Genomic DNA, 13,170 nt, shown 5'->3' with positions numbered 1-13,170 from the left:
CTAGCATGCACAAAGACCCGGGTTCGATTCCTTGGTACCACATACATAGAAAAAAGCTGAAAATAGTGCTGTGGCTCCAGTGGTAGAGCTCAAGCCCTGAGAAAACCCCAGGACAGTGCTCAGGCCCAGGACTTGGAAAGAAAAAAAAAAACAAAAAAGTGATACCAAGTTCTCAGGGACTCCTTCCCACACTGAACTATTGGATCAGTGGGTTCACGTGTGTGACTTGGAACTGTTTGGAGGACACATACCTTTGTCACTGTCTGCCCCCAATTCTATTTCTCTAGTCAGAGGCCAAGGTCAGTACCACTGACTAAAGATGTGCTGAAGTGCAGTCACCATGTTATTACATCTTTCTCTGCCCTTCACCCTGTCTCTCTGCTTCACTTATAGGGGTAAATGGCCAGACCTAATGTGGGACTGCTGGACTTTGGGTCTGAAATTTTTAAAAACCTACTTTCAATACTGGGCATAGTGACTCACACCTATAATCCTAGCGACTCAGCAGGCTGAGATCTGAGGATCACAGTTCAAAGCCAGCCTGCGCACTCAAGTCCGAGACTCTTATCTCCATTTAACCTTTAGAAAACTGGAAGTGGTGCCGTGGCTCCAGGAGTAGCGTGGTAGCCTTGAGCTGAAGAGCTTAGGGACAGTGTCCAGGCCCAGAGTTCAACCTCTCACTTGGAAAACAAAACAAGTTTCAGTTTCTATGGAAGAGAGTTATTTCAAAACACTAGAAGGACCAGAAAAGCCCCAGCATATGCCTCACCAACATCTAGTGTCTGTGTGCATGGGAAGGCAGAGAACTCATGCAGACCACAGGCACTGGTGGCTCAGCTACTCAGGAAGCTGGGATCTGAATACTGTGGTGTTCAAAGCTAGCCTGGGAAGCAAAGTCTGTGAGACTCTTAGCTCTATAACCAACCAGCAAAAAAGCCAGAAGTGGAGCTGTGACTCCAGTGATAGAGCACCAACCTTGAGCAGGAAAAGCTAACAGTGCCCCATACTAGCGTAGGCATGTACACACACACACACACGCACACACACACGCTGATTTTGTTGGCATTATTTAAAAAAGGATGGAAACTAAGCACCCAGACCCCTTACTTTGCATCTGTGCTTTTTGATGGGAGCCATTCTCTCCTGTAGTTAATTGCAACCTATCACTTTAGGCTCTGCTGATTCACTGATAATCTTGTTGCAAAAGTCTGAATGTCAGAAGCCCATGACAGACCACCTGCCAGGCCTCCAGAGAGGAAGCCATTTTCCCCTAGGTGTCAAATAGACATGATGAAGGGCAGAGGAAGAAAATCTATCACATCTTCCAGCGTGCTTCAGGTTAAGAAGGGAGAACTGGAGACACAGGATAAGGGAGGTGGGTGTAATTCAGACACTCCCAGGGAAGGTGTCTGTGACACACACCTGTCATCCTAACTACTCAGGAGGCTGAGATCTGAGGATTGCCGTTCAAAGCCAGCGCAGGTACTACAAATCCATGAAACTGTTATCTCCAATTAATTACTACAAAATGGGAAGTGGGGCTGTGGCTCAAGAGTAGGGTGGTAGCCTTGAGCTGAAGAGCTCAGGGACAGTGCCCAGGCCCAGAGTTCAAGCCCCATGACACCCCTCCCCCACAAAAAAAAAAAAGAGAAAAAGAGAAAAGAATGAAAGCAGGCAGAGACACCAACCTCAACAGAAGCAGATCAACTTTAATGGAAAGTTGGAGGGATGCCAAGGTGACCTGAGAAGAGTCAGGAGAATCAAGGTGCAGTGAGGGGAAGGAGAGAGAAGGGTCTTAAATAGAGTTCTGGGTAAAGGTGGTGGTGGCTGGATGGTTAAAAAAAAAAAAAGTTTCCAGGGCCGGGAGTTTGGCCTAGTGGTTAAAGTGCTTGCCTAGCATGCATGAAGACCCAGGTTCGATTCCTCGGTACCACATACATAGAAAAAAGCCAGAAGTGGTGCTGAGGCTCAAGTGGTAGAGCTCTAGCCTTGAGAAAGTCCAAGGACAGTGCTCAGACCCTGAGCTCAAGCCCAGGACTGACAAAAAAAAAAAAAGTTTCCAGGTGGGCTTTGCAACACTGTGATTTGGAGGAGGTGAAATAATTTGTGCAGGCCTGGCTCAGGGAGCCTGAGGCTTGCAAGGTTGTGTGCAAATGCAGTGAGCAGGTTGGGTTTAGCTTTATTTGGGGGACTCAGGGACTTGTTGCTTGGGGGGTGGAGGGTGGGAGAGTGGACTTGGACTGCAGATTCCCACCAGACTTCTCACCTCTTCCTGACACTCAGTCCCTTCCCCACGCCACGTGGCAGGGCTTTTCTTTTTCTTCTTTGTCACGGTTCTTGAGCTTGAACTCTGGGTCTGGGTGCTCTCGTCTAGCCGTTCACTCAAGGCTGGTGCTCTGCCGCATTTTTCTCTCTGTTAATGGATTCTCCTGTTGGGACTGGCTCGGAAGGAACCGTGATCCTCGGATCTCTGCCTCCTGGGCAGTCAGGAGTACAGGCGTCAGCCACTGGTGTCTGATCGAGGGGCGTTCTCCCTGTGAACGAGTTCTTCTTCTGCTTTACGACCTCCCCGCGGGGCAGACACGTGGCGGCCTCCGGCCCCCCCCCCCCACCCCGGGCTGGCCCTGAGCCCCGCGCATGCGCACTGCGGCCCGGCGCCCTTCCCCAGTCCGGCCGGGAGGTGGCGCCGCCGCTGCCCGCCCGACCACCGAGACGCGAGGCCCTCCGGGGGGTCCTAGAGAGACCGCGCGGACTCGGGGCGGTGCGCAGGACGACCCGGATGCGAAAGGCGGGGGCGCTTCCGTTCTTTGTTCTGTCCGGGTGCGTGGGTCCGAGGCGGGGGGACCTGGGTGAGTCCGCGCGTCCCCGGGGGTCCCGGGTGGCCGGGGGGAGGCGCTGGCGTGGCCCGGGCGGCTCCCCGCGGGGACCGTGCGCGTCGGGGCCCCGGCTCCGGGTCCCCCGGGTGCGGCTCCGGACGCGGGTCCGCCCCGAGCCCCCGAGCCTGGGGTGGGGGGGCTGCGGGGTAACCCGGCGCGCCGGGCCCCGTCACCCCGGCCCTCCAGGGGAGGAGCCGACGGTGAGCCTGAAACCGGGGGTAACGCGGGGCGTCGGGGACGACAGCTGTCGAGACGGGGGGTGGCCGATCCTTGAACTCGGAGCCCGGGCGCTGCCCCTGGGCCCCCCAGACTTTCCCGCCCTGGCTGGCCTTGAAGCGCCAGCCTCCGGTGTCGGCCTCCTGAGTGACGAGGGTCTCAGTGTGGACTCCTCTGTGTGGCCTCCACTCGTGGGACAGACTGCCGCGCTGGGGCTCCATTCGGGGGTTTCGGGTGTCGGGTACACGCAAGCAAGCAGAGTCACAGAGGCAGAAATCTGCAGTCATGCTTGGCTGCCATCCTTGTTTGCTTCTCAGAATGGTGCAGCCTTAGCCGGGGGGTCTTCCCACGTCGGAACTGTCTCATGCTGACGGGACTGCTTGTGGGGCTCCTTGCAGACACAGTCATTCCTTTCTTTTTCTTCTCACTTTCTTTGATACAGTATTGGCATTAACCGAAGTGCCAGGAAGCGGGCAGGGACTGCCAGATTCCACTTTGGCCTTCCGGGGACTGACTCCAAAGGAAGGAAGGACAGGGTCCGGCAGGTAAAGCTCTGCACTGCGCTGTTCACTTCCTGGTGGGTGGTCCTTGGTCCACTGCAGCAGCTCTAGACTGTGGGCTTAGCTGCAGGGCAGGGGAAGGGCCTTGCCTGGACCTGAAATGGAGGTGGGTGACATTGTTTTCTCATGCTAACACTAGTGTCTTGTTCCCAGCTTGGCCAGCTGTGAGGGGCCTTGGCCTGCCTTTCTCTTGCCTCTCTGAAGAGGGGGTTCTTTCCCTTTCTCTTTTTTTTTTTTGCCAGTCTTGGGGCTTGAACTCGGGACCTGAGCATTGTCCTTGGACTTGCTCTATCACTTGAGCCACAGCACCATTTTCGTATTTTCTGTGTATGTGGTACCGAGGAATGGAACCCTGGTCTTGCTGCATGCTAGGCAAGCACTCTACCACTAGGCCAAACTCCTAGCCTCTGTATCTTTTTCTGTGCTTGTTCTAGGGCTTGACCTTATATGTTCACTTAGCATGTCCCTCTCATAGCTGGTGCTCTGCCACCAGAGTCAAGTTCCTTCAGATAGGCTTTTTGCTGGTAAATTGGAAATAACACTCATGGATTCTCAGATCTCAGCCTCCTGAGTAGCCAGGAGGCGAAGCTGCCAGGGCTTGCCAGAGACTCCGTGCTTATAGTTAGCAAGGTGTTGGCGTGGGCCTTGTCATGGTCAGTGTTTTGTGGTCCCCTTTTACAAGACTAGCCCCTGCCGCTCTCTTCTAGCGGCCTGTTTCTGTGTTTACAGGGTGAATTTAAAGGACCTTTGAACTCTCGCTTCTGCAGGGCTTCCTCCTCCTCTGAGGAGCTGCTTCCTTCCAAGTCTGCACGCAGGAGGTGACGGGCAGGCAGCCCGGCCCATGGAAGCACAGGCTGACCATGTACCTCGGGCATCTCAGGCTGACCATGTACCTCGGGCATCTCAGGCCTTGCTGGAGAGTGGTGAGAACAGGGGGGCATTTTTTGATTGGTGGGAGGGTGGGGGATGGTTGCCCCAGCCCTCAGCTCTTCTTCTTTTGCCAATCCTGGGGCTTGAACTGGGGGCCTGAGTGTTGTCCTTGGCCTTTACCTAGTAGGACTTGAACTCTGGGCTGGCTGCTGTCCCTGGGTTCTTCAGCTCAAGGCTGCGGCCCTCCCCCTGGGCCTGGGTGCTATCCCTGTCCCTGATCTCTCCAGCTCAAGGCTACCACCTTACCACTTGAACCCCTGCGCCACTTCTGGTTTTCTGATGATTAGTTGTAGGTAAGAGTCTCACGGACACTATATGCCTGCGATCCTCACATCTTAGTCTCTTTTGAGTAGCTAGGATTACAGGCATGAGTCCTTGCGCCCAGCTTGGGGGTGGGGTCATTCTTTTAAACAACTCTCCAAAGAAAAAATTGTGAGAACTCTGAATCCTTCTCTCTCAGCTTCCCAAGCGCCGGGGTGGCAGGCTTCGTCCACGCTAGGGCAGCCGCCCTCCTGGAATCCAAGCGTACCGAGGCGCTGAAGTGACTCGATTTAGCCGGAGCAGACTGGCTCTGTGTAACCCTTTCCTCTAATGAGTGCGAGCCTGCTGGGTTTTTAGAACGGGCACATTTTGGAAGACTTGTGGCTTCTTATAAAAGATAAAGGAGAAAATTGAGGGGTTGGTGGCGTGTCTCCGTTGGTAGAGCACTAGCAAAGCGTCAGGTACTAAGGTCGAATCCTGGTCTTAGGCCTGAAAATAGAAGAGTTTTTTCAGGAATTCTTCAGGAGCCAAGTTAAATGGCAGTAGTCTTCTGTCGTGGGAGCGTGCTGTGACTTTAGGCTGTGGGATTGCACTGTGGGCGTTGTGCTTGCTACTCAGAGGCTCTACGACTTGAGCCGGTCCCCAGTCTCCAGTTTGGCAATCACCTGGAGAAGCCAAGCATGAAAAGCCCTTTTTGGCAGATCTAGTGTGGTCTGGTGGTTTCGTCTTAAAGACAGACATGTGAACTTAAGAGCTGGTGGAAGCCTAGAGGTTAATTGCAGATAAGAGTCTCAGGTCCTTTTGTGCCGAGGCTGGCTTTGAACCGTGATCCTCAGATCTCAGCCTCCTGAGTAGCTAGGATTACAGGTGTGAGCCACTGTGCCCACCCATGAGTCTTGCCTACAATTAATCACCAGAAAACCAGAAGTGGTACTGTGGCTTAAGTGGTAGGGTGGTAGCCTTGAGCTGAAGAGCTCAGGGACAGTGCCCAGGCCCAGAGTTCAAGTCTCACTACGGACAAAAACAAGCAAACAAAAAAACTGGTGGATTTGTCTGCTCTGTCACAGAAGTAGATAACACTTGCAGAGCATATACTTGGTCTGGAGACAGAGCAGAGGGATAAGAGTTGTGGGCTTTCTAGCAGGGCTGGGATAAAAGCACTGCTGTTGCTACTGTTTTTTTTTTTGTGCTGGGACAGGAAGGGTAACCTGTTCTGGCTCAGCTTGTGGGGGAGTGGCCAGAATACAGGAGGCACTGTGGTTCACACCTCCCAGCTCCTCAGGAGGCTGAGGTCTGAGGATTGAGGTTCAAACCCAGCCTGTGCAGCAAGGTCAGTGAGATGCTTATCTTCAGCTAACTGCAAGCACAGGTGTGGCTCAAGCGTCAGAAACCAGCCTTGAGCAGAAATGCCAAACACGGTCATGAGCCCTGAGTTCAAGGCCCCGTCCCAGCACACTGCAACCAAAAAGAACCCAGGAGTCACGAAAGCAGAGCCTCAGGGCCTCGGTCTTTGCGTGGAGAGGTGGAGAGGCCGGAGGATCCAGACTCATCCCCGGCTCTGTTGTCCTTTAGCTCTTCCGCCCTCCAAAGTTCCCGCCTTTCCCGACAAGGACAACCTTGGGGACAAAGTGTTGGCAGCCGCACTCTTGAAGGCCAAGTCTCAGGTGAGCCGTGGGCCCCTGGCGGTTTCCTCCCGTGCTGTGGAGCGTCCTAGATGGATGGCGCCTCCGCCCCGAGGGCCTTCCCAGTGGAATCCGTGTGGGCTCTGCCTCCCACCTCTGACCTCCTCTACCCACTTCCTGCCGAGGGCTGGTCCCTCCCACCCGGACACCGTACGTGTGACTGTGTCTCTAGGAGTTGGTGACATTTGAGGATGTGGCGGTGTACTTCATCCGGAAGGAGTGGAAGCGTTTGGAGCCTGCGCAGAGGAATCTTTACAGGGACGTGATGCTGGAGAATTACAGGAACGTGTTCTCGCTGGGTGAGGAGCTGAGGAGCGCGCCTTTCCCCCCAGCTCCGCCGGCGGCGGCCTCCTCCCTTTGCTACTAACAGTCCAGTCTGGACAGTCTGGGAACGTCCCAGGAAGAACAACTGCAAGCCAGCACGGCACAGCACAGTGGCTCACGCCTGTCATCCTAGCTACTCAGGAGGCTGAGATCTGAGGATCAGGGTTCAAAGCCAGCCTCGACACAAAAGGACCTGAGACTCTTATCTCCAATTAACCTCTAGAAAGTGAGAAGATGGGCTATGGCTCAAGGGTAGGGTGGTAGCCTTGAGCTGAAGAGCTCAGAAACAGTGCCCAGGCTCAGAGTTCACGCCCCACTGACTGACCAACAAAAAACAAGTGCCAAGTAGGGTGTGGTGGCTCACACCTATAATCCTAGCTACTCAGGAGGCTGAGATCTAAGGATCAAGGTTCAAAGCCAACCTGGGCACAAAAGGACCTGAGAGTCTTGTCTCCAGTTAACCTCTAGAAAACGGGAAGGGAAGTAGGGCTCAGCTCGAGGGTAGGACTGCAGCCTTGAGCTGAAGAGCTCAGGGACAGCGCCCAGGCCGAGTTCAAGCTCCATGACCCCCGTCCCACACACACGAAAGTGCAGCCTAGGTTTACTTGGAGTTACGCAGTAATTAACGGCTTATAAAGAGCTATCATACTCTCATTCAGTCCTTACTGCATCATCATCCTTGAAGTAGTTTAGAATTAACTTTTTTTTGGTCCATTGTGGGGCTTGAACTCTGGGCCTGGGTACTGTCCCTGAGCTCTTCAGCTCAAGGCTAGCACTTGAGCCACAGTGCCACTTCCTGTTTTCTCCTGGTTAATTGGAGATAAGAGTCTCTTGGACTTTGTGCCCAGGCTAGTTTTGAACCATGATTCTCAGATCTTGCCTCCTGAATAGCTAGGATTACAGGATTACAAGCATCAACTGGTATTCTGCCTTTTTCTTTTTTTTTTTTTTTTTTGGCCAGTCCTGGGCTTGACCTCAGGGCCTGGGTGTTGTCAGTGAGCTTCTTTTGCTCAAGGCTGGTGCTCTACCACTCGCTCCCCAGCCCTTGGGGCTTTTTCTGTGTATGTGGTGCTGAGGAATCCAGGACTTCATGCATGCTAGGCAAGCACTCTACCACTAGGCCAAACTCCCAGCCCCTACAATTAACTTTTTGTTTGTTTTTGTTAAAGCAGTCCTGGGGTTTGAACTCAAACTTTTGAGGCACGTGTTGTACCATTTGACCCACTCCTCTAACAATCCCCCATTTTTCTTTTTCTTTTTTTTTTTGCCAATCCTGGGGACTGAACTGAGGGCCTGAGCACTGTCCTTGGGCTTTCCTCAAGGTTAGTGTTCTACCGCTTGAGCCACAGAACCAGTTCTGGCCTTTTCTATGTATGTGGTACCAAGGAATGGAACCTGGGTCTTCGTGCATGCTAGGCAAGCACTCCACCGCTAGGCCACACTCCTGGCCCTTAATCCCCCACATTTTAAATTGTCTTCAAATATTTGTACAGGGGAGCTGAGTGCCAGATCTGTAGTCCTAGTTACTCAAGAGGCCTGAGATCTGAGAACCTCCATTCAGATCATCCTGAGCAGACAGCTCTGAGACTCTTAGCTCCACTTAACCAGCAAAAGGCCCGAAGTGGTGGTATGGTTCAAGTGATAGAGCACCAGCTGTGAGTAAAAAAGCCAAGCTAGAGGGCAAGGCCAGAGTTCAAGCCCAGTACCAACACACACACACACACATACTTACACAAGTTGTTGAGATTGGGGTCTTGCCCTCTAGGTGCCTTGGCTGGCCTTGAGCTGCAGCCCTCCCCATCCTTGCTTCCTGTAGGTAGGGTTACAGACATGGCGCCACTGTGCTGGCCCTGTTCTCATTTTACAGTTGAGGAAGGGAGGTCAGACCATCCTGTACATAGTCTCAGCCTGGCAATCATGAAGCCCCAGCCTGGGCTTTCAACTGAAAATCTAGTTACTATTCCCATGTAGTGTAGTGTAGTGTGTGTGTGTGTGTGTGTGTGTTGGGATTGCTGAACAGGTGATGTTCTGCTCTCTGCAATGAATGTTCTAAAACTCTTGGGTTCTCTCTTTTTTTTTTTTTTGTACTGGTCCTTGAACTCAGGGACTGGGTACTGTCCCTGAGCTTGTGTGCTCAGGCTAGCTCTTTTATCACTTGAGTTTTGTGGCTTTTTTGGTAGTTAATTGGAAATAAGAGTCTTATAGACTAGGGGCTGGGAGTTTGGCCTAGTGGTAGAGTGCTTCCCTAGCACACATGAAGACCTGGGTTTGATTCCTCAGTACCACATACATAGAAAAACAAAAAGGCAGAAGTGGTGCTGAGGCTCAAATGGTAGAGCTGTAGCCTTGAGAAAGTCCAAGGACAGTGCTCAGGCCCTGAGTTCAAGCCCTAGGACTGGCAAAAAAAAAAAGAAAAAGAAGGATAAAAAAGAAAGTCTTACGGACTGCTCTGGCTAGCTTGCCTGCTCTGGCTAGCTTTGAACCACAGTCCTCAGATCTCAGCACTTTTGAGTAGCTAGAAGTCCAGGTATTCCAGGTGTGAGCCTCTGGCACCTGGCCTTCCTGATTCTTTAACCCAGTTGTCTTACTTTGTCCTAGCACTGGACATAAGCCTCTTTGCAGATCTACAAGAGGCGGCACGCGCTGTTACCTTTACACACGCCAGTCACGTGAGCCTCCCGTCCACTGACACCTGTTCATTTTCCTGCAAGGACCGAGTGACATTTCCACTTCTTCTTATCCAGATGGCGAATCGAGAAGTGAAAATGCTGAAGGAGTCTCGGAAGCCGCAGGATCCCGTGGGATGCTCTTGGGAAGATTCCAGAAGGATATTGCTCAGGGTCTTAAGTTTGAAGAAGCTTATGGACAGGAACTCAGTCTCAAGAGGCAGCTGGGGAACTCCACCGGCGGGAGGCTGAACAGGAAAATGCAGGAGTTGGGTCGTGCGGCACTGGAAGCGACACTGAGCCCCGAAGGGGAGAGAAGTGAGAAGCAGAGGGAGTTGGGGAACGGCCTCTCACAGCAACGGCTTCCCGTGGGGGACAGACCCCACAAGTGTGACGAATGTAGCAAGAGCTTTAACCGGACTTCCGACCTCATCCAGCACCAGCGCATCCACACGGGCGAGAAGCCGTACGAGTGCAGCGAGTGTGGCAAGGCCTTCAGCCAGAGCTCGCACCTCATCCAGCACCAGCGCATCCACACGGGCGAGAAGCCCTACGAGTGCCAGGACTGCGGGAAGACGTTCAGCTGCAGCTCAGCGCTCATCCTGCACCGCAGGATCCACACGGGCGAGAAGCCCTACGAGTGCCACGAGTGCGGCAAGACCTTCAGCTGGAGCTCCACGCTCACGCACCACCAGCGCATCCACACCGGCGAGAAGCCCTACGCCTGCAACGAGTGCGGGAAAGCCTTCAGCAGGAGCTCCACGCTCATCCACCACCAGAGAATCCACACTGGAGAGAAGCCCTACGAATGTAACGAGTGCGGCAAGGCCTTCAGCCAGAGCTCGCACCTCTACCAGCACCAGAGAATCCACACTGGAGAGAAGCCCTACGAGTGTATGGAGTGCGGGGGCAAGTTCACCTACAGCTCAGGCCTCATCCAGCACCAGAGGATCCACACGGGGGAGAACCCCTACGAGTGCAGCGAGTGTGGGAAAGCCTTCAGGTATAGCTCAGCGCTGGTCCGCCACCAGAGGATTCACACTGGAGAGAAGCCTTTGAGTGGAACAAGCCTGAGCCTGAGCAAAAGCCCTCCCGGGGTTCCTGCTGAATTCAACGTCCGAGCGTCCACATGAAAGAGAGCCACGCGCCTAACTGCCTCGCCTCCCAAGTCACCAGGGCTGTTGCTGGATGAAAATCTTCGGGCAACCCTTCTGCCCCACCTTTTACTTCAGAATGAAGGGGGGGCGCTGGGGGGATCCTGGCCCACTTGATTGGCAGATGATGCCAGCCTTGAAAAGTTGTGAGACAAACGGCAGATCCAGGGCTGGGGATGGGAGGAGGTGTGGGGAGCACCACCCCCTTTCTGGAAGGGTGTTTGCACTAAACCATTTTCTTCACATCACAGAAGCCTTCCTTTCCAGGGTAGCGATGCAAGGGTACTAGAAAGGAGATGTCAAAGATTGTACGAGTGGGAGTCAGCAGAGTGAGCACAAAAGGCAGTGGGGAGTCCTGACTGTCAGGCAGGGGAGTAGAGGCTGGATCTCAAAGCCATTGTCCTCCATGTAGCTTCAAGATTTGGCAGGGAGCATGCTGCTTTGTTTCTCTGTAACAGTACAAACTTGGTGCTGAGGGATTTAATGAGAAGTCTGTGATCGTTGTATCTTTACAGGCTCTTGGAGAGGAAGACCACATTTCCAAGATCGGGCTGGAAATCCCCTAGGCTTTGTCCTTCCTGTTGTGTGTCTGGCGATCCAGATAAAACCTGAGCAGGGTCAGAGCTTTACCTATGGCCTCCCTCCGTCCTTCCTGCCTGGGATGAAAAGTGATTTAATGGTGACCTCTTCTTACTAAGGATACTTTCAGAAAGCCCACTCATCCAGCATTGCCATGCCGTCCCTTCTAACACCTAGCTGCAGCTCAGCCTCTTCTGACCTCATCAGCCCCGCCCAGGATAGTGCAAATAGAGCAAATCCCAGAGAAGGGGGGCGGCTGGGCAGGCTCTGGCTGGGTTAGGGCAGTGCTTCTGGAGTGCTTCTGACCCAGTTCACCCGCCACCTCCTGTTTTCCACTTGCTCCTGTAGCGCAAATGAAGTGCACTATTAAAATGATAGTTTTTCAGAAGATGAGATTTGAGTGTGTTTTTTGTGCAAGGGCCAAATCCCAATTGAAACATTACTGACAAATAGATTCTAAAAGCCTTTAGAAAACCATTTATTTTACAGATAGCTTTTAATAACATATGATTTTTAAGGTCATAGACGTACCTCAAATTATCTACCTAGTTTTTTTTGGTTTTTTGTTTTTTTTTTTTTTGCAAGTCCTGGGCTTGAGCTCAACCACTTGAGCCTCAGCACCACTTCCGGCTTTTTTTTTCTATGTATGTGGTACCAAGGAATCGAACCTGGGTAGTCGTGTATGCTAAGCAAGCACTCTACCACTAGGCCACATTCCCGGCCCTTATCTACCTAGTTGTACTCACTTCCAAATCACATTTAGGAGTTTGTGGTAGCAAATAGGCATTCTGTACGATAGAGTAGGAAAGACAAGAAAAAATACTTGAATGCAGTTGGGTACCAATTCAGATTTTTTTGGTTGAGTCTGGAACTCACCTTTCCCCAAGTAGCCTGGATTGCATGCATGAGCCACTAGTGTACTGGAAGGCCAGCTGGGTAAGTCCCCGTTCTGGTCACTGAACTGAGTTTTAACTACTTCAAGTCTTGGCAAATACAGTTTCTTTTCTAGTCCCCATTGTTAGGTTTTCTTTTTTCTTTTTGCCAGTCCTGGAGTTTGAACTCAGGGCATGGGCACTGTCCCTGAGCTGCTTTTTGCTCACTTGTGCCACAGCGCCACTTCCAGCTTTTTCTGCTTATGTGGTACTGAGGAATCAGACCCACTGCTTCCTGCGTGGTAGGCAAGCACTCTACCACTAACCGGCATCCCCTGCCCTCCATTAGTTACTTTTGAGGCAGCCTGGCTGCCTTCCTCTCACCTTCCTTCCCCATGTTGCTTCAAGGCCTGTCAGACACGTCCCACCACATTGTGAGTGCTAGTTGAGTCTTGAACCTTTCGCCTGGCCTAGGCTCCAGCCAAGCTCTCCATCTCCACCTCCCCTGAGGCCCGAGGCACTGCAGAGGCATACTGTTCTTTTTGGTCTCCAGCTCAAGGCTTGAGCCAGTGTCACCTCCAGGTTTCTGGCAGTTAATTGGAGATCAGAGTCTCCACGGACTTTAGTGCCTGGGCTGGCCTTGAACCAAGATCCTCAGATCTCAGCCTCCTGAGTAGTTAGGGTTGCAGGCCTGAGCCAGCGGTGCCCCGCTGCCGTTTAACAGCTAGCATGCATGCATGCATGCATGCACACGGTGGAGCCCGCCGGTCAGCCCCCGCTGGCAGCACACGATACAGCAGCGGGTGCTCAGGGCCCTTTGCTAATCGAATCCTTTAACAGAGCCCACAAGTGCCGGGTCTGGGAAGGAGGCTCAGTGGTGCCGTGGGTGCCTAGCCAGCACGAAGCCCCGGGTCCGAGTCCTCACCACTCCACGGGGGAACACGAAAGCTCCTGCCGCTCAAGAGGCAGCGGGGGCGCCGGCCTCCGGCCCCGCCCACTTCCGGGAGGGCCGTGGACTTCCGGCCCCCGCGGGCCCCTCTAGGACCTGGG

General features: G+C 53.1%; 1 protein-coding gene across 1 annotated transcript; it reads left to right on the top strand.

Moving 5' to 3' along the window:
* Window positions 1–3,385: 3,385 nt before the first annotated feature.
* On the top strand, window positions 3,386–11,630 carry Znf3 (zinc finger protein 3). Its single transcript, XM_090324270.1, has 5 exons — window positions 3,386–3,637; window positions 4,420–4,575; window positions 6,416–6,507; window positions 6,698–6,824; window positions 9,594–11,630. The coding sequence occupies exons 2-5, from the start codon at window positions 4,494–4,496 to the stop codon at window positions 10,646–10,648; spliced, it is 1,356 nt and encodes a 451-aa protein (XP_090180396.1). The 5' UTR covers window positions 3,386–3,637; window positions 4,420–4,493; the 3' UTR covers window positions 10,649–11,630.
* The last annotated feature ends 1,540 nt before the right edge of the window (window positions 11,631–13,170 follow it).

Source organism: Megascapheus bottae, chromosome 34, assembly GCF_031878675.1.
Source record: "Megascapheus bottae isolate mThoBot1 chromosome 34, mThoBot2.hap1, whole genome shotgun sequence".
NCBI lineage: Eukaryota > Metazoa > Chordata > Mammalia > Rodentia > Geomyidae > Megascapheus > Megascapheus bottae.
This window is presented reverse-complemented; position numbering and strand designations above follow the sequence as displayed.